The following is a 27,031-nucleotide window of genomic DNA, read 5'->3' on the forward strand; positions in this document are numbered from 1 at the left end:
AGAAACATTTGCTGAAACGATAAATAGATAGCATTCTGTATACGACGTTTTATTTTAAAAGCCTGTAATATTACAAATTACACAACTATGGTGTTAACCACGGTAAATTTTTTTGAAGAGTAAAATAATTTTCAAAGATTTTGGTGCAAAGTTATTTTTATTTTTTGTTAACACCGAAAGTTACTCGAAATTATACAGTATTGTAACAAAAACTTACTATTCAATAATATCAAATCTCAAAACATCAAAATAAACTATTTTGGAACAAACTCATTGATTTTATAGAGATTATTTTGGAGAATTATTTTGGACAAGAAAATCTCCAGAAAATCAAAGAGTTTGTTCTGAAATACCTATTTTATTTTGATGTTTTGTGATTTAATATTATTGAATATCAAGTTCTTGTTACAGTACTGTATAATTAAGAGTGATTTTCAGTGTAAACAAAAAATAAAAATAACTTTGCACCGATAACTTTGAAAATTATTTTACTCTTCAAAAAATTGACCGTAGTTAACACCATAGTTGTGTAATTCGTAGTATCACAGGCTTTTAAAATAAACCGTCTTATACAGGATGCTATCTATTTATTGTTTTAGCAAATTTTTTTTTCGTAGTGCCCTTTTAAAAAAATGGGTAAAAAAATAAAACTTCACTTTGATGGCCATGACTTCAAATCTAGATGTATTTTTTAACACTGAACAAATTTTTTGAATAACATTTCCCGAGATTTCTCAAAATGAGAGTACTTTACTCTTCCCTCAAAATCAAATATTTGAAGGCTCCTCGTATATTACGTGTTTTTTACTGTATTTGTTAGTGCATGTTTAGTGTTAGGGGATGCACAAACTTTTATCAGGAATAACATTTTGTCGAAAAACCCTTAACAAATAAGTTTCCCAAATGGTGCATACTTTGGGGATGACACTGTATATCGAACGTTCGTTATTGAGACTTCAAGATATATCTTTCGTCCTCTCAATAAATGCACACAAAACTGATAATGTCCGCCGCAGTAGTACACGAAACGGTCGGTATTTCAGGTTGCATTCGGCTACTTTATTTGACAATGCATGATTCCCGATTCTGTGTGTGGTATTGCGAATTGTCTCACCAAGGTCGGCTGTGGTACATGACAACTATATTAAAATCTGTTTTTCCGTTAACCAGCTGCCGCACCCCTACGAACGACAACCATCAGAAGGAGAAACTTGTGCGAGATAGGAATTAACGAGGTCTTACTTTTTAACGTGTGATTCCTAACACGGGTTGGACGATAGCAAGTGAAAATCGATCGTTCAGACTGGAGCTTGAACCACCGATCAATACGGCAGTCGGTGGCCCCAGTCGATTTTCACTTGCTATCGTCCAACTCTGGAATACATCAGGAGGTGCAAGAGTGAGTACTATGTCAATATTTCCAAAAGGTGGATTATAATTTACATGATCTACACACAACAAAACATGACAATGTTATATCTTATAAGTCACTTTATAACTGTAATAGAAGTATTCTTTAAACGACATATTTTTATGGAGGACTCAATATTTTATACTGTTTTTTTGCAAGACTGCATCCCTTGATTCCTTATATTTTTTCAGATTGTGGAAGGATATTAACCCCGAAAAAGAGTATAATATACTTAGAAGATAATGAGAAAGAATATATTTGCATTAAGCAGATATGTATGAAGAATTATTGAATTGAAAAAATGTGATCCCACCGGGATTCGAACCAGAATAACTTATTCTCTATTACCAATTATGCTATCAGAGTCACCAAAATCACATACACAATTTCCTTTTTAGTGGTTCTGCTCGGTGACTCTGATAGTATAACTGGTAAGTGTGTCTGTCTAGAGAACAAAAGAGCCCGATTCGAATCTCTCGTTCATGCCACATTTTTCATTTAATTGTTTCTTCATTATTGTTTGCCTAACTCAAATCTTTCCTTTTGTATTTACAACACAGGTGTTATAGCTTCTTCATTTGTTCTTCGTTTCCACTTATTTCATGTATAGGGATTTATTTTGAAAATTTCTGATGATACTCCTAAATATTTCTATAAGGAACTAACAAATTGATCTCCGGATGCAGGAAGTTTAGTTGTTAATCATCATAATTAACAAATTTTTTTCTATCTGCATTGGCACCGTGAAAGATTGAACTGAAGTTGTCATTCGACAGTCCCTCTTCTCTGTTCTCTGATAGAGAACAATATAGAGCCAGATTCGAAATTCGGTCGGGTCACTTTTTTTCAATTTAGGGTTTTTATATGTGTCTGCATACCACTTATCTAATCTTTCGTATTTATATTACAGTCGCCAACTTCTCTCGTGTTCGAAGATAATAGTGGGGATAACAAGCTTTGAACATAATATTTATTATTTGGAAGTGGTTGACAAAGTTTTATTGTGAATTCTACTAGTTTGGACTTTCATTGTCTAATATGATTCGAAATCTATGAAAGAACAAATTAAATTACAATAAAAAGAATAAAAAAATTAAGATTAAAAATGAAAATGACAGAGTAAAAAAATGAAAAAGAATAAAAATGAAACTAAGAAAAAAAGAATACCTATAAATAGTCATCTCTTGAAAGAATACTCCTGTCATCACCCGAAGACGACTAACAATCGAAACATCGTGAAGTAACTCGGTTTGAAATCTTTTTTAATGATTTAATTTCTTTCTTATTTTTTCTTATTTTCATTTTTATTCTTTTTCATTTCTTTTTACCCTGTGGTTTTTATCTTGATTATTTTTATTGTGTTTCCATTTTACGTTTTATTGCTTAATATAATTGATAATTCAACTATTCATTCTAATTTTATTTGTTTTTTAATAGATTCACATTAGACAATGGAAGTCAAATTCATATTCGTGATTATTGTACGTTATAGTCAATGTTCGGATTTTTCGATTTTCACTAAGATTTTAACTATGGATCATCAACTCCTGAACCAGCTATTAGGAGTACCAAAGTTTTTGGTACAGAATCAGGTTGGAAATTGGGTCTATAAGAAACATAGAGGGTACTGGTAAAACATACCTGGGAACCACATACCGTTCATAAAGGGACCGCCCGAGAAGAGAACTGAAGAACTTCAATAAAGCAGTGATCGGTTCAGAACAATTACAGGCCTTCTCACTGCACACTGTTCATTGAAAGGACACCTGAACAAAATAGAGCTGTACAACAGAGACCTTAACTGCAGGCAATTGAAAAAAGGGACAAAGTGAGCTCGTCATATTTTATGCGAACGTGAAGCACTGGATCACAAGACGTCAACAATTTACGAACAACCCAAATGTCTAGAAGAATATGACATACATCTAGTAAGAGATCTGTGCAAACTAATACTGTCCCACACTTGTTGAAACTTTGTCGAGAAAATGAGAAAAACGCAATAAGCTCATGAGGCTGCAGTGTTCTTCGAAGAATTGGGAGAAAAGTCAGACGGCTCCCAAATAGTAGAAAAAAAATCATCAGCGGAGTTGAATAATAAAGACATATTTTCACTCACCGGCTCGGAAAATTTCATGGCACCCATCGCATCTGGAGGCGAATTGTTGATCATAACAACTTCCGCAATAGATCCTATCACCTTTGGATCCAAACTGCTTGTCTACCAAGGATTCTCCGCAAGTGGTGCATAGGAAGCAAGCCTCGTGCCAATGCTTGTCTTTGTACGACAAATCCTGAAAGAATTTTGATATTAAGAGTTTTGAGTGGTTACTACGCAACAAAAATAATAATCGTACCATGTGATAAAGTAGTGCAAAAAGGAGAGTTTGTAGACATCTATTTCAACAGTATGGATAGGTTTATATATTAGTTGAAAATATCATTCCCTACTTCGTTCAATTGAAATAGCAAATGATTATTGGTTTTGAAAGTTTACATAATTTATGTTCTTTCAATCTATTTTTATCTTCACAACATTCTTTGATGTTTTCATGCAATGAAACAATTTCATCAGTACCGAATATTTACTGAATAAATTTAGAGGCATTGCTCGGTTCAGACAGTGGTGAGATTCTAGATTAGATTCAATTTTCATTAATTGAATCTCTTAATAGTTTATAGCTTCAAAGTGAGTTCATTTGTTGGCAAATCTCAGATTCATATTCAGTATGACAAAATTTATTTAATTTCAATACTTCGAAATTAAATAAGTTTTTGGATGCGATCATCCTAAACTTCAACTTCTGAGGTAACTGAGGTTACTTTAGACAGACAATGCACATATTATTCGTTCTTTGATGAAGCAACTTCCTAACGACAAACAATGGTTCAGCAAAAGTTGCGAGAAACCTGTCGCCTCTACAAATATCTACTTTCGATAGTGGTGAACAAATTGCAGTGCCGAAAATAGTATCAAGGTTGATAATGTTCGCAACAAGCGCAAATTAAAAGGTGTAACACTAGAAAATTAGGAATGAACTGCACAATTCCAATTAGTAACTTAAGTGAGTGGTTCAATAGCCACAACAGCATCAGAAGTTAATTTATTTGGTGAATAATTTGCATATCCCATTCCACAATTGTTTTTCAGAGAAAAACATAACCCCATATTACAACTAGGTGTGTTCGGTTTTGAAAATCCGTAACCGTGCGAGCAGATAGATTTGATACCATGTGATCACACAATTGATAGGGCGAAATAAATATGTCCAACCAAGCAACAGTGCAGGTGAATTTAGGGGAAGTGTAGGGACACAAGTTATCAGTTTCTTTAGCCGTATCACTACTTGACATTTTGAAAATTTTAAACTTTAAAATACTGTTTATGTACACATCACAGGCGTTGAAACGTAACTGACCACTCTGTCCGACACTGTAACAATTATTCCGGCAGCAGATTGCAGTTAAATCTGATTTACCAGCGTGATCGTTCTTTGATCACGCATCTTTCATCGTTTCCAAATAAATGCAGACTAGTTACTTTATCGTAATTAATAATGAAAATTATGGAGGATGCTGATAGCCAAGACTTGAATATTGATGAATGTTGATGAATATCAACAGGCGACCTTCTCACTGTGTCATCAACCTTTGGAACAATACCAGTGAGAAACACTATCGATTTGTTGTATTTGATGAAATCAAGACGTTTGGCCGTGTGGGTGAACATCAGACGCCAACAAGAAGAAGTTTTGAATTTAAAGGAAGATCTGGAGGAAATTTCGATTTGGGGAGAGAGTAACCAAGTAGAATTTAATGCCAAGAACACCCAGGCATACATTGTCTATAAGAAGTCCTGGAAAAATCAAAGATAATTATGTCAAGTCACACATATTTGCCTCCTACGTCGATAAAATCGTTTGGTAGCAAATTGTTATCACAAGAATCTTTGAAACATCAAATGAATGACGGTTTCTTGCCTTTTTTTTCTGGAAAATTTCGGAAAGAATTTGACTGACTAAGCCCACTTCATTACACTGAAAGCAATATATGTCTGAATCATGCAGCAATCAACGGCTGCCATCGTTCTGATGTTCAGTTTAATAAAACTCGAAATGAACTTTAAAATCTGTTTCATTTTCAGAACGGCGCTCTCGTGACGTAAATACTGCCGAGACAGTTTTTTTAAAGTAATATAATTTAAAAATATCGAAATCTGACGTGATTCGCCACATCCTATTGAAATAACATGTTCACAATAACAACAAGTATATCATGATTTATCACTTCCAAAAATACCAATATATTCATAATTGGGAAGAAAAACTCTACTACTATATTTAAAATTCCTTTACAAACGACTCAGCCATAATTTTTGCTTGTACTTTTTGATAAAAATTACCTTCGAGTCGATACCAATAGTCCTGCTGCATTTTTCGCAAGCGTTTGAGAACACAGACTCGTAGCAGGATACGCAGTAAGGATGTTCGTCTCGCAGGACGTAACGTTGTCCTGTCAAACTCTCGTCGCACTGCCAGCAGCAGAAGTGTTGGCCGTGCCAGTCCTTGTTCATGGCCTTGGTATATTCTCCGCTGAAAATGAGCTGAAAACAAAAAAATGTGAAAATGTAAATTGTTTGAAAACGTTGCTTTGCAAATATTTTGGATTTCCAAATGTACCTTCATTTATTTTTCAAAAGAACTGTGATTTTTTATTCAAAATTTCCGATTCTTCATTTTATTCAACTGACTTGAATATTTTAATACAATTATCAATAAATCTTATCCAGATCCTCTTTTGAAGAAGATCTTATTCAGTACGTCTACCATTGACGTTCAAGTTAATAATAATAACCAGTGTGATATAAATGGTACTAATTCACCTTGTTCCCTTCCTTACCGTACATCAATAATGTATGACGAAATTCCTGTCTTCTTGGTTAAAAAATATTTAGTACTATCATAGAAACGTTAACCTTTTTGGTGAAACTATCATTTTCAAACAGCAGCTTCCCATCAAAGATGAAGGTGGGTAAAGTATGTTCCATTAAAAAAATAAAAAAATTATCAATATTAGAAAATTTCAGTTACTATTCCTCCAACTTTCTCGAAGATTTTTGAGTGTGCATTTTTAGAACGCCTGAATGATTTTATCGGATCACACAATATTCTGACTCTGACTTGATTGAATTTATTGACTCAGGCGAGTGTCCAGCTGTAGTTCTATGACACTTGAGCAAGTCTTTTGACTGTGTTAATCATACCCAAGCTATTAGATATTCTGGATCGTTATGGAATAAGAGGACATTCACATTCTTAAGTTTCATCTTTTCTCAGCAACAGAATGCAGTGTGTCTCGCTCAAATTTGACAAAGGTGATGTTTATTCGTCTTCATCAGAAATGATGTCGGTTCACTTGGGAGTACCCTAAGAATCTATACTTGGGCCACTCTTATTCCTATTATATATCAATAATATTGATAGGAAAATACCATATTCTGCAGTAACTGCTTATGCAGATGATATTAGTTTGGTGATATCTGCAAAAGCGACAAATGAATTAACACGAAAATGTGAATATACTCTGAATGTAGTTTCAAACTATTTCAATACTCACGACCTGTTTTTCAATGTAAAAAAAACTCAGTCAATCCGCTTTCACAACTATCAAAATGAAACCGATGATATTCAGGTGACTGTTAATGACTCTACTTTGAGAAACACCCATAATTCTGTTAAATTCCGAGGCATTCAAATGGATGAGAGTATGTGATCAACTTTCCTCGACAGTATTCATGCAGAAACATTTTCGTTACACACGAAATTTCAACTCTGGTTGGAATATATATTTATGAGTTGTCAGTTTTCACTAACAGAAATGACTTTTCATTCTCAATAGCGATATTTATGATAAAAACACTCGGTAGAAGCAAATGATACACGTTAGATCGGCAAGATAACTCAAAGTGCACCAAAACGTATGGGACCCTGAATTTACAATTGTTTACCAAATACATTGAAGTCAATATGCAGCCTTTCGTTGTTTAAAAAAAAATTGAAATCGTTTCTGTTAGAAATATGTTTTTATACTCTTGACGAGTTTTTGAATACAAAATTGTGATTTGCTACTATGTGTATTTTTCTTGTTCATTCCTGTATATGTATATTTTCTGTTTTGTCCTTTTATGTATATAATGACTATATCCTATACATTTTTTTGGTCAATCTAAGGACATAAATAATTTGAAAAGTACTACTTTTATTTGAAGATTGGATTATATAAAAAACCTGTTTTCTATTCAGTTTGTACTTCTCATTTTACAATGGTGTGAAGATATATAACCATATGCCAAGTTACACTAAAGACACCAATATTAACACCAATCAATACAGAAAAATAATCAATGAAATTTTGAGTAGTAAACCCGATTACAGTTTGACCAATTCCATACCGATCATTTTCAACCTAGCATGTCTTATGAGTGTATTTGTTTCAACCATTGTTTGTTGTTTTCAGTCAGTGTTTTTTATACTTCAGTTTAGTGTACACTATATTTCATTTATATTTTTATATTTATAGGACATTAATGCATTTTATTTTATATTTACTTACTAGCTTTGTCAACAAGATTCTTTCTTCGGACAATAAAGTCTTATTATTATGTGACACCTAAATTATGCAGAATTTTCCAAAATTTAAACGTAAAAATAGCTTTCAGGACCATTTTAACTATCAATAAAATGTTTCAAAAATTAAAAGATAAAACTCCAATAAATTTTCAACCAAAAATAGTCCATTCAATTTCTTGTACTTATAAATTGTAGAAGTGAATATATTGGTCAAACGCTTCCATTTGAAAAAAGTCACTTTAGACGGTTTATTACAATTCATTTTATTCTTCTCTTTTGATCAACCTGTGTTAATAATTATTAAAATTTTATATGAAGTCAGGTTCAAGGAACCTGACCAAAACATAATGATAAAGGTTTCCTTATAGGAATAATTGATAACCCCCATCGACTTTAGAACATTTCGAGTTTGTCCAAACTAACATCAGAATATTAACTTTTCATGAATTGAGAGTACTGATTACTTGATTTCAATTAGGGCTGTTTTGGACCATATTCAGCACAAATTATTTTTTATCTCGAAATCCGATGTTAATATACGCGGTGTTCTATTTAAAAAAATAAAGTTGCTAGGACTCTTTGATATAAGTGGCAATGCCGCAATAACGTCACATAGCTGAAAATATTTTAGATCGATAGAACAGGTAAAGAAATGTAAGATGTGGAATTTTCAGAAATATCTTGCGTTGCTTTTACCATAAACTTTCAACCTACCATCGACTGTGAGTCATGCTATATATATAATTGAGGAAAAGGTCAAACATATATTACGTCAGCAAACTTTTTTTAAACAACCAAATTACTCAAATACATAAAAAGCAGTATTTAGTATATATTCAAAATATTTACGACGACGCAACACAACTATTACATTGTTTGGAACAGTAATTAATTATTTGCATGCAATCCGAACAAAACGTTATTAATCAACACGTTTCAAATTGATTACTGCACACTTTGAGAAAATTTGGTTGATTATGTAAGATCTATCATAAATATACAATGTAGCACAACTTCTAAATATAAAATTTAGATGGTGCAATCTACAAATTAGCTTGAAAACACATTCATCGTAAACGTGTGACGTCCGAACGAATTTTTCATGAATATAAACATTTAACTGCAGGATCTCTCATTATTCAGTTGATTGGAATAGGGAATTCCAATTCAATACGAGTAATGACAAAACAAGAATATTGAAAAATCAACACTTTTATGTGAACAAAATAGTTTCCACTGAATTTTCATTGTTTTAAAGTTTGCAGTTAAATGTCATTTCGAATATATTCACAAGTATTCAAAAATATTTATTATTCGCGTTCATGAGGTGCATGAGTCAGTCCTCTCCTTCTCTATCTTGGGTCACTATTTTTTGTGCTTCCTAGCTGACTTCGTAATCTGTTTCCACATTGTTCCTATTTCTTCTTTTAGATTGTTTAATTTTCAGTGCTTTTAGCCTTCTTTTCGTCTTCTTATTCGTCTAGGATGATATCATGTCCTATAGAGTTGTTCTCATTATTTTTGTTTCTAATTCGTAAGGGATATATTTTTATGAGAGATTAATTTTTGTGAAAGAAAGATTTTGACTTTATACTTCTCCATCTTTATACAAAAATGTGAGAATATTAAAAAAAATTAAAAACCATTTATTTCAATATCAACTCTTTACAATATGTGTAGATCATGTAAAGAAGTAACTTTCAAAGACAAACTGAAAGAAAAAGTCCTCTCGAAACAGTTACTGTCATATAAACATTGAATTACACAAAAAAAACTTTCGAAACAACTACTTCTATATGAACATTGAATTACACAAAAAACACTTTTTTCCTTTCAGTTCGGAAATCCAAAACATTCAATGTAAGTGAAATTTCACCTCTTTCTTATACTATACTGTGTAGCAATTCTGTTAATGTTATGTGATTGAATTTCATAACGAATGTTTGGAGGGAGTACAAACTGGATAAGAAAAAGTGTTTTTTGTATAATTCAATGTTCATATAGAAGTAGTTGTTTCGAAAGTACTTTTTTTTCATTTAAGTCAATGTTTATTTGAAAGCAGTTGTTTCGAGAGGGTTTTTTCTTCCATTTTGTGTCTGGAAGTTACTTTTTTGCATGATCTACACATCTTTGTGAAGACTTGATTTTAAAATTGATTGCTTTTTTCATTTCTTTGGAAGTTCTCACATTTTTTGTGTAAAGATGGAGAAGTAGAAAGCAAAAACCTTTCATTTCTAGTTTTCAGTTTTTTTTCTCTCATCACTGTTGTTTTCGTATCATATGTACCCAAAAAAACTATATGGGATTTTTCGGTATTATTTCGTGAATAGTGCCGGAAAATAGCAACAATTGCCAAATTAAAACTATTTTCTATGTCTTACCGTTCATGAGATCCTCATGCATAGATTTGAATCTGAATAGCCCTAAGTAGGGCTATTCTGTAGGGCTAAGTTGTAGCTATTGATAAAGTACCCAAATTTTTCAGTGCTCTCAAAGTTGTGATTTTTTAAATACTTTGCGAGAGTGGTAGACAGTTCTGCAATGCAGTAAATCATCAATATCATTTTTAATTGTCACCGTGCAGCCCTCAAATTAAAGCAGATCTGTTTATAATTTTGTTTTTTCGTTAACTGTCGCACCCCTACGAACGACAACCCTCAGAAGTCGAAACTTGTATGAGCTAAGGACTAACGAGGTCTTACCTTTCAACGTGTGATTCCTAACACGGGTTGGACGACAGTAAGTGAAAATCGGTCGTTCAGCCTGTGGCTTGAACCAGCGACCAACACGGAGGTCGATTTGAGTGAGTGAACAAAGCACCCACGTCGAACCGACCGACTCTAATTGAAGCAGATGTATTTTATTTAAACCCTAATCTGCGAAAAAAAATTAAGTGAGCTGATTTTTTGTATACATCTATATCATGGGGTTGTAATGAAGATGTGAAAAATCGACATTGATATCGTGCCGGCTAAAAAAGTGATAAGGGCCAAGAGGTTACGAAAGTCAGTTTTTCGCGAATATCTCGCGACCTTCTACTCGGAGGTCATTATAAGAATTGTTCCTCGTGAAATTATCAAAAAAATGCCTCTTGCATGTTTCTGTATGCATTAACCTTTTCAGAGTAGAGCGCTGAAAAACTGACTAGTATGCACCGCCGGTGTCCACCGGCGTAAACTATTGCTTTTTATTCATGCTTTTAACTGTCTTGAAAACTTCTATCTGACATTTAGGCATTTTGTGAAAAACACACTTATATTATAGAGGTTTTGGCACTTATTGCTATTTCAAAGTATTAGTTTAAATAAAATATTTGAGGAAAATATTTGTGAATATTTACGGTGTGAATTAAATCCATATTTAATAATGTTAGCATGAAAAAAACTCAAAAGTCAAAAATATAAGTACTACTTCAAACCAATTAATCATTAAGTAGTTTGTGATAACGCAACATACATAACTGATGGTGAATTTCTTATGCATCGTGTCGTATGACAAAAAAATGATACATTTAATATTATCATTAACAAATAAATTAATTCAATAAATTGATGGATGTAGCCGTTACAACGTACTACGTGGACTTATACACACATCGGAAAAGTCTAGGGATATTTTTATAACATACTAAATATCATAAAAATAAATGCATGAGGTCGTTTAATTTCGATTAAATTGGTACACTCGACCACCCTGTAGATTTCTATGGGTTGAACAAAGCCTGCAAAAACGGTAACTAATCTTTTATCAAGTTTTTTACAAACTGTAGGTTTTCGGCTAAAATGAATAATCTGAAAGTGTCGAGTTTGTACAATCTATGCAGTTCTTGCTCAGCAATCAAACTGGAAATATTGTGCTTTAACATGGAACGCCATCACTTACCATTGGCTGAGATGAATAAAGGTGTAGGGCTTCTTCAAGGTGGCATGCGACAAAATGATGTAGCTCTTCGTTTGGGGGTCTCCCAAAGTGTTATCAGTCGATTGTGGCGGCGTTTCCGTGAAACTGGCAGTCCAGCCGAACAACATCCAGGGCGAGGACGCGCTACAACTGCAGTTCAAGACCGATTTTTGGTCTTAACCGCAAGAAGACAACCGACAATCACAGCACCTGAGTTGGTTAACGTGTTGCAGCAGACGCACCAGGTAACCATTGGTCGTGATACTGTCAGAAATCGACTGCATGAAGCAGATCTCCACAACAGAAGGCCACTTAGATGTCCAACTTTGTCGAGAGGCAATCGCGGTAGAAGATTAGAGTGGTGTCAAGAACATCAAAACTGGGATGCAAATGATTGGGCCACAGTTTTGTTTACAGACGAATCCAGATTTGGATTTCATCCAGATTCTCGTCGAGTAAGACTGTGGAGACGACCTGGAAATAATGAACGTTTGAGACACGTCCAGGAAGTCCACACATACAGAGATGGTACAGTAATGCTATGGGGCGGAATCATGATCGGCGGCAGAACCGATCTCGTTTTTCCAAATCGCTCCCTCACAGCTCGACAGTACCTCGACACCATTCTTCAATCTATCGTCCGTCCGTTTGCTGGTGCTGTTGGTGAAAACTTCCACCTAATGCACGATAATGCTCGTCCACATGTCGCGCGTCTAGTGACTGACTGGCTCACCAACGAAGGAGTTGATGTATTGCCATGGCCAGCACAATCACCGGACCTGAATCCCATCGAGCATGTGTGGGACATGCTTCAACGAAAAATTACTCCGCATATGGGGAACATTCACACAACGTTTCAATTGAGAGAGCTTTTAATCGCTGAATGGGCAAATGTACCTCAACAAGACATTGACAATCTCATTTTGTCGATGCACGATAGATGTAGGGCCGTAATAAACCAGCGTGGAGGCCATACTTTGTACTGATTCGATTTTTTTTTGTATTATGATTTTTTTTCGGGGTGCCAAAGAAGAGCCATATTTTTTTTTAGTTTTGCTTATATGCGCATTTTCGACCATTTAATAAATTTTGTTGTAAGTTACATTCGTTTAATAATCACCCGTCAACTTTTTTTTTCCCTAAAGCGATCTAAAAAAAAATTATTGCCATTTTTAAAAATATCCCTAGACTTTTCCGATGTGTGTACATTGAACTGTATAAATTTAAAAACGTCCTTATAGGACGAAACTGCAGTAATTTCACTAACGAAGTGGTGAAAAATATAGAAATTATAATTTCTTATTAAATAATTTACTCTGATTCCAGTAAAAATATCAAAGCGATGGAACAACCAAGACGATTTGCTTCCGTTTCTACATCTTGTGAAGTTCACTTCAATGAATCGTATTAGTCAAGAAAAATTCTTAGCCAATTTATTTGACAGAAGAAACTTAATTGAAATGCTATTGAGAAGTTTGAAGAAGTTGGTATTGCTACAAGACAATCACGTGTTGATGCTGACGTCTTAATAGTTGAAACAGCGATTGAAAAATCAATCAATAATAACACAATTATCGTTGGCGAAAACATAAATCTGTTGTTGAATAGAACTGGCCGATAAATTGATAGTTTTAAATCTGTTGGTACCTTCCTCGAAGAAAATCCACAACTTTCAAACTCGATAAACAGTGACACTGAAAAAATATCCTGTTTCTGCATGTCATGACCGGATGTGATACAACTTCTGCACTTTTTGGGAAACTAAAAGTGAAAGTCATGAAGATGTTTATAGATAATTATAGATACTGTAGCTTTGCTAACCTAACAAGACAAAGAACAGCAGTGAAATTTATATTATTACCACCTACTTCTTCAGCAGTTCCAGAGCATATTTATCGAGTGTATTAACAAATACAAACCTAGCTAGGAACAGGAATTGATCCAGTACAGTGGGGTGGGGAGTTAAAAAATAATATAGATACTACAGCCAATAACAACTTTATTACCACCAGCTCTCGATGATCTACTGAACACAATTTTTGTAATAGTACAAAAGGTTGTTGCGGCAAATGTGGATGCAAAAACATTCGAATAAGATAATCAAAAGTTTGTGGACATTGCCGTGGTCAGTTATGCTTAAACACAAAGTCGACCAATACAGAGTCAATCATTACATATTATGGATCATGCTTACGGGAAAAACCATGTAAAAAAACGCGCCTTGCGTTCTACCTCGAAGGTGGTGAGTAAACGAGTGCATCGTCATAATGTAGTCGCTTTCTCAGCGCTCTACTCAAAAAAAGATTAATATTGCATAAAAATGCAGGAGGCATTTTTTGTAGATAATTTCACAACAAACAAATTTTATAATGATCTCTATTTACCTCCGAGCAATAGGTCGCGAAACGGTATCAATGAGACTTTTCCTGCGTGGATACAGTTGCAGCTTCACACCTTGCCGCTACATCATCTAATTCCACTGGTGCAGCTGCTATGATTGCAGAAAAATCAAAATTTTGGAAATACTCCACTTTCCTTCTGTTTCTTTCCTGTTGCTATTGAAATCTTTGGTGTTTTTGGATCTCATGCTTCTGAATTGTTAAAACCGAGCCTATTCATTTTTAATTCAAAGAATCAGTTTCGCCATTCAAAGGGATAATGCCACATCGATATTGGACACTCTTCCGCTCACTCAATAATTAGATGAAATATTCCTGAACCCACAAATCAAATCAAAATTTCTTATGAACAACACAAAATGGAGTAAGCAGATTGATCATTGCCCAATTGTCTCAGAAGAAGCATAGGAAAATAAACAAGTTCTGGAATTATCTTTCTTTCACAAATTCGAAAAAACCACCATTGAGTATATCTGATTCAGTTTCAAGAAATTTAACTTCAAATTCCTCATACCGTTAGTCCAATCAAGGGAAGAATCATTGCATCCGTGATTACTGAAATGAAAACAGTGGTGGCGAACGTATCACCAAGAGCTACACACAATTAGATCAGTGATACATTCCTCAGTCAAAACCCTTGGACTTAATGGGTTGAAAAATATTGGCAACACCTGTTTCATGAACAGTGTAATCCAATGTTTATCAAATACGAGATGGTTACAGGAATATTTGGAAAAGGATGAGTACATGAAAGATATCAATACTAATATTTCAAGTACGGAGGGTGCTTTGATCAAAGCTTTCGCAGAAGTTATCAAGGAATTGAGGTCAGAAGATTCATCTGATAGAGCAGTGAACACAGTCTCCTTAAAAAGTCAGAGTCAGAGTTTTGCCCCTCGATTCATGGGTCATGGGCATCAAGACGCCCATGAGTTCCTTCATTATCTTTTAGAAGGTTCACATGATGACGTTAATAGAATTATTGAGAAACCTAAACCGATATTAACGGAAATTAATGAAAAATTGAGCGACAGCGGAGAAGCGCAAGAGTCATGGCTGATTCATTTGAGTACATATAACTGTAAGATTGTAGATAATTTCTTGGTCAATTAAACTCCACGGTGCAGTGCACACATTGTGGACACTCATCTGTAACCTTCGATCCTTTCTGGGATTTGTCACTCCCCATACCACAAAGAACTGGCCAATTGAGTTTATCACAATGCTTGGATTTCTTCACAAGATAGGAAACTTTGGATGCACATGAAAAACCGACGTGTTCAAGTTGGAAGGAAAGAAGAAAATGCAAGTCTTATCCATATATTTTAGTCATTCATTTTAGATTTAGAGGCAAGTTAAATGTTCCTCTAGATGTGATGTGATAATGTGACTCCTTGTCGTAATAATCTATATGCACTTACGAATCACAGTGGGTCTACCTACAGCGGACATTTTACAGCATTCTGCAGACATCCTTATACTGGCACGTGGCACGAATACAATGATTCACACGTGTCAACAATTTCACCAAAATCGCTTGTGAGTGGAGATGCATACATCTTCTTTTATGAAAAGGAGGGAACAAGTTCGCACCTTTGAGCGTTTTGAAATGTTATTTTTGTACTGTTGTTTTTAATGTTATAATGAATTAGGTATCAATGTCGATTTTTCACATTTTCATTTAAACGCCGTAATAAAGGTGTATACGAAAATTCAGCTCACTAGGAATTTTTTCGCAGATAAAACCTAAAATTACTGGATTATTGTTGTTTGATAAGAATGACAATGTCACTAAGGGAAAGGTATACATTCAGTCCGATTTAAAAAGTTAATCAAGGTCTGAAATATTCGCTGGGATTATAGGACAATTATTCAGATCACCTCTTAGTGTCCATATTTTGTATATACATACGTTCGAAATCTGAAATTATGATTCGAATTTTCTTTGGCTGTGCAATCTTTTCAAATCCTATGTTTTTTGTGGTTTTCACTATATGTTCAAATGATTTAACAAATAGGAAGCCATCGAAAAGTTTTTAATTTTAGACTGAACTGAAGATATGTAGCGACCCACATAAAATGATTGGAGCATATAATAGTATTGGTCGGATACACTAAGATGCCTGTCCCGATTGATACATTAACTGAGTAGGTGGTGTAGTATTATTTTCTACATTCCTTGTATCTGATATAAATAATGTTTCACTAAAAATAGGTAAGCCATCACTGGTGACTAGTGGATGATGTATTTCTACATATATTCTAGCAAAATTTTCTGTATTTTTCAGATTGAAGTTCAAATACATGGTTGGTATAATAATATTAGTATGTTTGCGCTCTTCTGAATTCGAATTATCTCCTGGAATAGATAACCTATTTTCTGTATTAGTAGATTCATTGAACATATCTATAGTGACACACGTGTTGCGATTTTGTAAACTGTAAAAATCTGACAATGTCGGTTAAATGAAGTGAATTGCAATACATTAAGTTATATTCTCTTCAGTAATATTCTCACGGTTCATGTATTTTTATATTGTAGTATTTTGTAGTGTTTTCATTAATACCATTATGATTCATAAACGATTATCGGTGTCGGAATTACTCACAATATCCACGATTCAAATTCGTTTCAAATCAAAGAATCAAATAATAAAAAATGATATAGTGACTTTGTTTCAAATCACAAACCTAAATTTGAAGTTTTCACATCAAATACAAATTTATAGCAATTAATTACATGTAAGGTTTCTCATTATATTGTGTTATATCACTGGAAACTAGACCCACAAACTTTTCAGAAAAGACTGATTGTTACCCTTGTCAGTTATAACAGTAGAAACCTTGAAATCCTCCAACAGAGTTAAAATTATTAACTCAGAACTAATTGGGTGCAAAAAATTATATACACTTGGTAGGTATATATCGTGGAAATTATTGCATGAACATAATTGACATATCAAACCACACACACAAATTAAACTAAAATACTAATTCGAAAAATAAAAAAAAATACAATAAACACCAGTGTTATTTATGTACCTTTTATTTATTCAGGGGTATGTGATGGCATGTTTTTTGGGAGAAGTGGTTTATTGAAGAGGTGTCAAAGCGGAAGTGCTCTTTGTTTTTTAACTTTCCAGGTAATGTCCTACATATGAGTGCTAAAAAAGTGTCCCATTCAATAAACAATTGTGTGAACCCAAATTTATTTGAATTTGTTTCAATTTCACGACCAAAGCCTGCAAATTGACAATTTTGTGTGGAAAAATAAAAATTGTTCTTTGAAAATATTTGTCTATTTATAATTAATTTCCATATTTGTCTACATTCATTTGTCCAACAGAACAAAGTTCATTTCAATATTTATGTGTCTGCATTTCAATAACTGAATTTGTAATGAAAACTTTTAAAATCACTATCACTTAGTAAAATCAATTTAAAAATAACATTATCGAACTTAAATAAGAAGTTTTAAAGTATAGCTTAATCATTATTAGTAATGACAAGCAGTTGTCGTCCTGAGAATCGATTATTTATTTTCGTGACATATCGCTAACAAATTGTAAAACGTTCTTCAAATTCACTACGTAAAAGCTACATGGTGCTATGAAATTTCATCTAAAATTAATTTAATACGACGAATTTAATGAAAACATAAGAAGAGTAGGTTGACGCTCACGTTTAATTTGTCCTCAATGATCTGCCAAATATTCATTAGACAATGCAACTTTTGTAATTTTTACATTTATGATTTTTGAAAGCTACCAAAACTTCCAAAACTCATGAACTCTCATTAGCTGCAACGAATAAGTGTTTTAGTAAACATTACATTTGGCTTGTAATTTAACAATTTTCATCCAGAAATAAAGTTATTGACTCATCACCACTAACGTGTGCATATATATAATCATGAAAGTACGCTTTTGTTTACACTGTTCTAAAATATTCGGAATAACTTAAGCAAAAAGTTTGATATTGATGGAACTCTAATAAAGCTGAGTCGCACGGAGTTGTTAAAAAAGTCCCAGAAACTATCACATATTACCTCGCAGCAGAGTTTCAACAATTGTCTTAATATCAGGGCATCAATAACAATTAACATCCTTGTTAATTGAAGTTCATAATTCGTTAATGGAATTTTCATGATTCATATAAATGAGAGGATATGGAAACTGCAATCGAAAAGTATTGGAAGTAAGAGGGAGAAATCAAATACTTATCATGACTATCAAAATCAATGTTATTACTGTTGATATGGTTTCCACTTCCAAAGACGGACTCAAGATGTTTCGGCTTACGTCACATTTGTAACGTAAGGTGAAAATGTGGCTTAACTACATCAAGTAATTATGGAAAATCTCTGATAATGGCTTCGAATATGCAAAGTTGTCGAGGACCAGAGACTTCCTTGAAAACTTTCCGGCTACTATTAATAATCATCCAGATTTCTACATGAAAGATCTTTGTATGTGGTGCTCGAAGGAGTACAACTTGGTTGTTTTGCCCTAAACGTCCTAGAGTGTATTTCTTGTACAAATTTTGTTTCTGTTCAACACAAACGACATCTCATTATACATACTACCCAGAAAATACACAAAATTTCACGTAATAATACGCTTTATACTGCTTAGTAGTTCAAAACCATTGCTCATACTTAACGAGACAAAACTATGTAAACAATCATATCTAATCAGTGAGGACCTATTGAAGATCCTACAACATGAATTCACTAATTTTGAAGAGTTACGCTCTGAGAATGTAATGTTGTATTTATCCATATTGAGACTCATGTCAGCAATCTCTGTTGGTTTTTGGATATACTCAAACAAACCATGTTCATGTATCCTAAATCTTTAACCAAAAGCGATGATGACAAAATTTCGCACAAGAGTACATTGACTATAATATTTCAAATGAAAAAATTTACGGAAAAAACTCCAGAATGTTAATAGGATCAAACCTATTAACCCCTCGTTTGGGACGCCATGTTCTATTTAATATGATTGATCTCAAATACGTTAAATGCACAGTAAGAGACGATGAAAACAATAAATTCTAATGAAAGTAGCATGAATGCATAACAATTTTCCATCATTCAGAAATTGTCAAAATTTCTGAACAAATTTAAATGAAAGATAATTGACTATCCTCTGCCAGGATATAACTTCAGAGTTGAGTTACCACTCAATGTTAAAACTGATTGAGTATTATCTTCATGCCATTCGAATCTGACAAATTCATTGGTTTCAAATGGTAGATTTTCTCATTCGAGTTTCACAAGCATTGTAGGAATATCCTCAATACGCTTGGAGGGTAGTTCTGTGCGGAAAAGGAAAATGCGATAATTGTTCAAAATCGGTATCATTTTATAAGAACGCCGATCTCAACATGGAAACCTTCTTGAAAACTGTAATGTCAGATGTGATAGACAGCTATATTTAGCTATATATCGCTCTCGGTGGAATCAAGTGGAATCAAACACTTTTCGTGAAGGTATTAATAGAAAGAAGCAAAATCGCAACCTTCCTTCTACGTTTCAAACCATGAAAGTTGTTATGTTGGCGGCTAACTATTCTCATTACACTTTGGGACAAGTGTGTGAAAAAAAACTCCTAAGAAGGAAGATATGAGCAGATGTCTCTTTGAGAGCCGTTGGAATGAAACTAAAGGTCAACTAGGGTGAAAAATACATTCCATGTTTGAAAAACTCTACTACTGTGGAAAGGAGTTAATACACCTTTGGTTTGTTTTCAGATAAACTGGGGGGAATACACAGGGAAAAACTAGAAGATTTTATGAGGTTAACAGGTAGAAACAGATTTTTCAATCAACATCACATCGTTAATATTATCTTCATTAATATTGAAACAGCGGTTTAATCATTATTCGTATATACAAATATAATTGTGTGAAAAATAGCACTCATGTCGTTGCAACAATCGTTCCATGAATTCGAACTGAATACAAACTATGTATCACACCCTAGTGTGTGTGCTGTATGTATGTAATTATGGAATGATGAGTTTATTGATTTTATTGATCATTGGAATTATAAGAAAAAATGCGGACTTAATGCCTGTAACTCGATAAGGATAATGAATTATGTATACTTGTTTTCGAGACAACATGCAACAGGTCACCCTGTACAGCACTGATAGGAGGGATATCACATTACCCAACCCAACAGTCAAACTTAAAAGCTCAACGAGAGTAAGCACTTCCACTCTACCACTTGTATGAAAACGTAATTTCTTGTTAGATATCATCGGGGTATTCTCCAAAATGCCAACACATACCCCTGAGTTCCATTCTTCAGTTCTTGGATGGTGATTTCATTGTCGGTGCTCTCCCTTCGCTGCTGTTTGGTTGTTTTTTTCACCTTCTTCGTCTTTTTTTCGGTGATGGTGAAGTTCGAACTGACCTCGACGTCTCCCATGGTCGCAGATGATAAAAAAAACACACACACCGTTCCAGAAGAGATACACGACTGAATTCTTACTCAAACTTGAGTGAATAGTCCCGAGAGTCCGGGATTCATTTTAGGTATTTTTAGAAAATGAAAACTTGGTGTCGGGTGCAATTCTTGTCTTTCGATTACATTTTGTGGGATGATTCGAAAGGCGTACAGAGTGGTTTTTTCCGGAGAGGGATTTGTGATCTATCGCATGAGAATTCAGTTTTTGATGAGGTGATGTATTATTGGCGAAAATGAATATCAGAATTCATTGACAATGCATTAAAGCTGAATTAAAGTTTCATATATATTTTATTCAAAATGATTATTATTTTTTATTGCAAGTATATCTTGCAAATTTTAATTTTTTAATTACCAACCTCACTATATAATTGATTCAGAAATAGATTTTGATCTGAAAGCATTTGTCAATATTGATTTATTAAACAAAACATGGTTGAGTCGATTCTTCAATTGATTCTTCGTAGTTTTAGGTTATTACAAATATGTAGAGTTGTAAAAAATTAAAGTAGAAGCATTGATGTTTTAAATTAGTTCAAGTCGTTTTTCATTGAGACAAAAAATAAAGCGGTTGAAGGTTGTGAGATTGTAAAAACAGAAGTTTGTTGTGTTTTTAAAAGAATGATTCTCACCCGTTCCAAAAGTTTCATATGGTTGAGAATGAATAGGTTCGTGACAACCAATGTTCATGTACATACCCAATTCGGAAATTTTTGAACTGAATTTCAACAAATGCAAACCATTCCTTCTAGACTAACTGGATTATCTAAAAATAACTGACTATCCTGAAAGATCACCTTCAGATAATGGCGATAATTTAAAAAAATAAAATGTCTCCTAATTGATGAGATTAAATTTAGAGTAGGAAAAAATATAACACCCGTAAAGATCCCAGTATCTTATAGTTTCTCTCAAGGTGCTGACGTTAATTTTTGTTTTGCGGTACTCTAAACAAAAATCTCAAAAATATTTCTAGAAGCCTATTCCTCAGTAATGTCGTTCTCTGAATTAAAAATTTTTTGTAAATTGTGAACTGATTTTGTACCGGTGTTTACTGAATTGGAAGTCCTAACAAGTGTAATGTCAGCAAGGTAATATATTGCATTTTTGCTATTTTAGAATGAGTCGTTTCAAAACATTCCGGATATTTGAGAATATTTGGGTGTATAGCTTTTTTTCACGATATTCAATACCACTGATAGTGAAGCAAAGGGTCTTTAGTTATTTCAAAGTCCTTTTCTTAACTTTTCAAGGGCAGGTTTGGTTCGAAGAAAAACCTGAAAAATACAAGTGAATATCTGTGAAATGCGATGCAAACTGTTAATCATGCCGGTTTCACTTGCTTTCAAGGGCCCATGTTAGGGGTGGAACTGAAATTCAGTTAAATTTTTGATAACGCCTTAAGAAGACCACTACTTTCGTATATTTTCGGTTTACATTTGTCGAGAGTATCAACAAATCTGATAAGGGCAATAACTTTATCATATTTATATACCGGTTTAGTCATTGGAAGGGCGGTTCACTAAAATACTAATATAGTCTTGAAATAGTAAATGCCAGGCGAGTATGTATATTATTGATTTGCCATTTATTATTAGGATGGTGGTGGGGTGATAGGAGGAGAAATATTACTAAACTACGGGACATCAGACAGCTCAAATATATTGATGGATGATGTTCTGTTGAAACAGTAGTATTCAACAAACTAAGGCTAGATCTCACTGTAGAAAGGAAAGTGTACCAGACTTAAAAGAAAAATCAATTTTTTTTAAAATAAGAGATTACCGCTAACACCACTTCTCAACATATACAAGGATGCTATTTTGTTTGGGTCAAATATCAGTTCCAGAGATTCAGCCTTTTATAACTTGTCAAAATTAATATTTGCAATTATTCAACTAAAATAAAGGCATGCCGTTTCCTTCGTGGAGAATTTAAGGTATTTTGTCGTGTTAAATAAAATTAAAGTCATAACACGAGATCGACTTAAGCTTGTACACCGGCATTACTGTTGAAGGGGCATTCTAGAGTACCCTCTTCGAAAATGAAGATTTGGAAGCCAAAACAAGTTTACCAATATGACGGTATTTCCAGTACGCTATTTTTAGTTCAGGGACAAATTCTTCATGCAAGACGATAGAAGCAGTCGTAGCTAATATATGAAACGTTAGCTGTTGAAAAAACCCACAAGAAGCTCCAAGTCTGGTTAACATACGTTGACCTATACTTTCACAGTATAGAACCATGAAGACACGAAACTGAATACCTTTTTTTCTCAACAGGGTGAGAACTTCCATAACATTCACAATGGAGAGGTATTTCCAAAACAAATTGTTGTTTCTAAATGTGAGGGTGAAGAGTATCGACATGTGAGAAACATCTGTATACAGAAAATCAAGTCACACATTGCAGTACCTGAAGAACGCAAAATCAATCATCATTAATGTACTAAAAGAAGAATCATTAAGGCTCTAATTTATTATGCATTCAGTCTCTGCAACACGAAGAACAGTATCGACGAAGGACTGGGCTACATGAAGCAAGATTTTTAACAGAAAGGTTGGGCCAAAAAGCTACTGGAACATATATTAGTCCGGAAACAACAAGAGCCTCGCGAGAAAGAGGAGCCGTCACAATATCTGTTTGATCTAAAACTGATACAAGACTGTAGTAGTTGATTACAAGAATCAGGTCAGCTAATATTGAAAGCGAATAATCTTGACAGGTGTTTAGTTTTTTTGTTAAAATAGTATCAATTGAATGGATTGAAGTAATGACTTTTATGAACTGTCATCTTGATGAAGCAGATTTATCTCTTCCAGCGTCATATAGTTGTGAAGTTTTTTTTGTGAGGATTGAGTGAATCGAAATACATATATATATATATATATATATATATATATATATATATATATATATATATATATATATATATATATATATATATAATTTCAATTTGAAAGCCACCGGTAGACAGTTGTTTCACAGCCTGTTGGATATCGTTAGTACCGGGCAGGCAGTCCTTGATTATGTGAATAACCAAGAAAAGTACTTGATAAAAATAACTGCGTAAACGCAAGCGAGACATAAGTGGAACCACCTATAGGTGTGATACCCAAGTCAACTTGCCTAGTTTTTATGCCAGTGTTCGTGGTTTGCCCAATTAACCGAGAACTGCGGTAGCAGAAATTTGGGAATCTATCCAGGAATTCCATCGGAAAACGAATCCACATGTTTCTGAGAATAATATGAAATCGAGAAAGGTATATGTCGTTGAGTTCGGGTTGAACCGCGTCTGGAGTTTTGGAGACATTACCAACAATATGATGTGACTTGACGCCGGGGCCTCAATCTGTCTATTCCTTAGATTGAACAGATTGAGATCCTAGAGAGAACTCATGACGAGACCAGGGGAGCAGACAGATTGAGGTCCCGGTGTCAAGTCACATCGAATTCTTGAAAATGGCTCCAAAATGGGAGCCGAAACGTCGAATACAAAACTCCAGACGTGGTTCAAAGAATTTGTATTGGTGTAATAGGATAATCCTGGACAAATGTCAGTTAAAATGTAACTCGAGTTTTAGGAGATATTCCCATTGTACGGGATTTTCATCGTCTTGCTAGTGCAGCTATAAATAGATATCACCCTTTTAACAGACCTGAAAAGTGAATATTTTTCAGTAATGAATATAGGATAAAGAAAATAACTCTTGTCTGATTTCTACTGAGGTTTTTATTTGTTACGACCGGTTTTGGTTTGTTAAACCATTTTCAAGTAAACTGAAGAATTATTTCACAAAATTCTTAAATATACAATGAAATACTGAATGTGCTTCTGGTACCTGAAATTGGTACCCTACGTAATTAAAAAACTTTTATAATTGTAATTAATTTCAATTAAATGAAAAGCAATACAAATATACTCAGCCAATAAAGAAGAAACCAGATTGATTAGACTCGAAATGTGGTATAATCAGAACTTGGCTTCATATTGTTTGCAAAGCTGACCAGTTTTCAACCAAAAGTGTCATCCTAATTTTCTCAACAGGAATAGGAGTCGAGAGACGTCCCGTTGGAAAAGGCTTTCGATTTCCTATGTCAACAATACGTTTTCCAGAAAATTCAAAAATTGAACGAATTTATTCAAAAACTTAAGCATATAAAATCAAGTAAATGCTGGAAATATTGTCAGTTAACCTCCATATAACATACGTTACTTTCAAATTGTTGACGTCCATTTTAGATAAGTTGCCATGTTACTTCGCGACATACATTAAACATTTGTTTCAATGTGTGTGCGATATTCTTTGTGACGCCCGAAGGTGTTATTGTAAAGCAAAACACGTGTCGCGGTTTTGTAAACTTTCAAGTAGAAATTTCACATTGAAGTATGTTTTTGAGTATATTAAGAATGGATCTCCCACAATAGTTTTACATATTTTTAGATCTAACTGCATCATATTTTTATCATCATACTCAAAAATTTTTCTTTTTATGCCATGATGGAAATGTTTGAAGGCAAATATATTATTTGTGACATAGTTTTGAATTTCAAGGTATCTTTCATTTCATACCTCACATTCTCTACAAAAAATTCAACGGAATAAATTACGATTTTTTTCGTATACAATAATTACCAATCCTGAGGGAAACTTGTAAAAATACCATTTTCATCTGTTATTCAAGGTCCATATTTCTTTTATTTATTGCATATAGTTTTGTAGTTTTTTTGAATACTTTCACTAAGAAATATTTTTTTAAATCAATTTGATTCTTTTGATGTTTCAATGTCTTTTGTCATTGTATTGTGATTGTATTTTAAGGATGAAATACATCGAAATAGAAATGAAAATGATTGTAAAAGAAATTGAATGATGAATCGATTATTTCTCCTTTTTAATGTATATAATCTTCAGGAAGACAAATCATTGTAGAAAAGTAACCAGAAGTTCAAGCAGAATGAGTGCGTTTCTTCTGTCAACAACTCCAAAAGTAATAATGACGCCATCTTTTAATGACCGCAACTCTAAATTATTTCATTTTTATCTGGTCAATATAAATGAATGTAACCTAGCCAAAAAACACGAAATGTTACGAGGCACAAGTGTCCGATTGGCAGTCTTCCCAAGTTCTTCAGACTGTCGACTATTTATGTATTTTTAAGTATTCACTACATACAATATTTATTTGTTCATTTCGTAATTTTCCATCTACTAATGGAACGTGTTGTTTGATTGAGACCGATGGGAATGTCTCTGTGATGAATTCATCTCGTCCAAGATTTATGCTTTCTACTTGGTTCGTGTAAGCGACAAATGTTGAATGGACATTATGGGAGATCAAATTTGATTGTGAAAAGATGAAGATATCTGTCGACATAAGATGAATTAATCGTTCACTCAGATGCATGTACTCGTAAATTGTTTTCTATATTCTCTGGTATTTTTAGTATTGCAAATTAAAGGTACCATTGAACTACGGTCCCTACAGCAGATCCCAAATCATTTATTTGACAAAACTGACCCATGGTTTCTTTGGAAAAGTTGACGTCGGTCTCTCGTATCAAAATCTGATTATTCAAAAATTCGTGAACAGAATGATATATTGATTCGAAATTTTTTACACTTACCTATAGTCTTATGTACATTAGATCGCATGAGATTTTGGAGAAAAATAGAAATGATATTGTTTGGATACTTTTCATTTTGTTCATATACTTCGAGTGTGAAAAAGTTCGCATGACTTTCTTGTTCCTTTCAGAAAAGTACACCAAAATCGCCACATTTTTTTCTGTAATTTCAACAGCAGAGTGATAATCTGATTTTATTCATAAATCCTAAACTACTTTCATAAATTAAATTATCAAAAAAATTCAACCTCGTAGAGTTCTACAAAAAAATTTCGAATCTTTTTATCTTGTTATAACTAAAACAGTTTGGGAATTATTTGAAAAATTGGAGAAATAACTCTATTGCACTTTTTTTAGATTTAGTCACAGGTAGAAAAGTAGTTGAAAACTACAAATATTGTAAAAGAGAATATTTCTCATTTCTATTGAAGACACAAGCAAAACACTTCGTTACATTTTCTCGATAATTGCTGAAACTAAAAAGTGAAATTGATGAAAATAAATAATTAAATTATGATCAGTAATTTGTACCAAGTTGATGGTGTCACAGGATTCGTACTCCAATTGATTTATTCCTTTATATCCAAC

General features: G+C 33.5%; 1 protein-coding gene across 6 annotated transcripts in view; it reads right to left on the reverse strand.

Annotated features, from left to right (window-relative positions):
• Lmpt (four and a half LIM domains protein limpet) overlaps positions 1 to 27,031 on the reverse strand; it is a 357,474-nt gene that overhangs the window by 42,367 nt on the left and 288,076 nt on the right. For 5 of the 6 annotated variants that reach the window (XM_074170573.1, XM_074170576.1, XM_074170575.1 and 2 more), the window contains 2 exons: positions 5,811 to 6,011; positions 3,528 to 3,702 (listed from right to left, as the gene is read on the reverse strand). In XM_074170573.1, coding sequence (XP_074026674.1) covers positions 3,528 to 3,702; positions 5,811 to 6,011 — 376 coding nt within the window. Of the gene's footprint in view, positions 1 to 3,527; positions 3,703 to 5,810; positions 6,012 to 20,635; positions 20,855 to 27,031 lie in introns of those variants that run through there. The other variant, XM_023159317.2, reaches the window with a different exon arrangement.

This window comes from Leptinotarsa decemlineata, unplaced genomic scaffold (genome assembly GCF_025532065.1).
Source record: "Leptinotarsa decemlineata unplaced genomic scaffold, Ldec_3_MD MMD2_P_RNA_scaffold_9, whole genome shotgun sequence".
NCBI classification, from domain to species: Eukaryota; Metazoa; Arthropoda; class Insecta; order Coleoptera; family Chrysomelidae; genus Leptinotarsa; species Leptinotarsa decemlineata.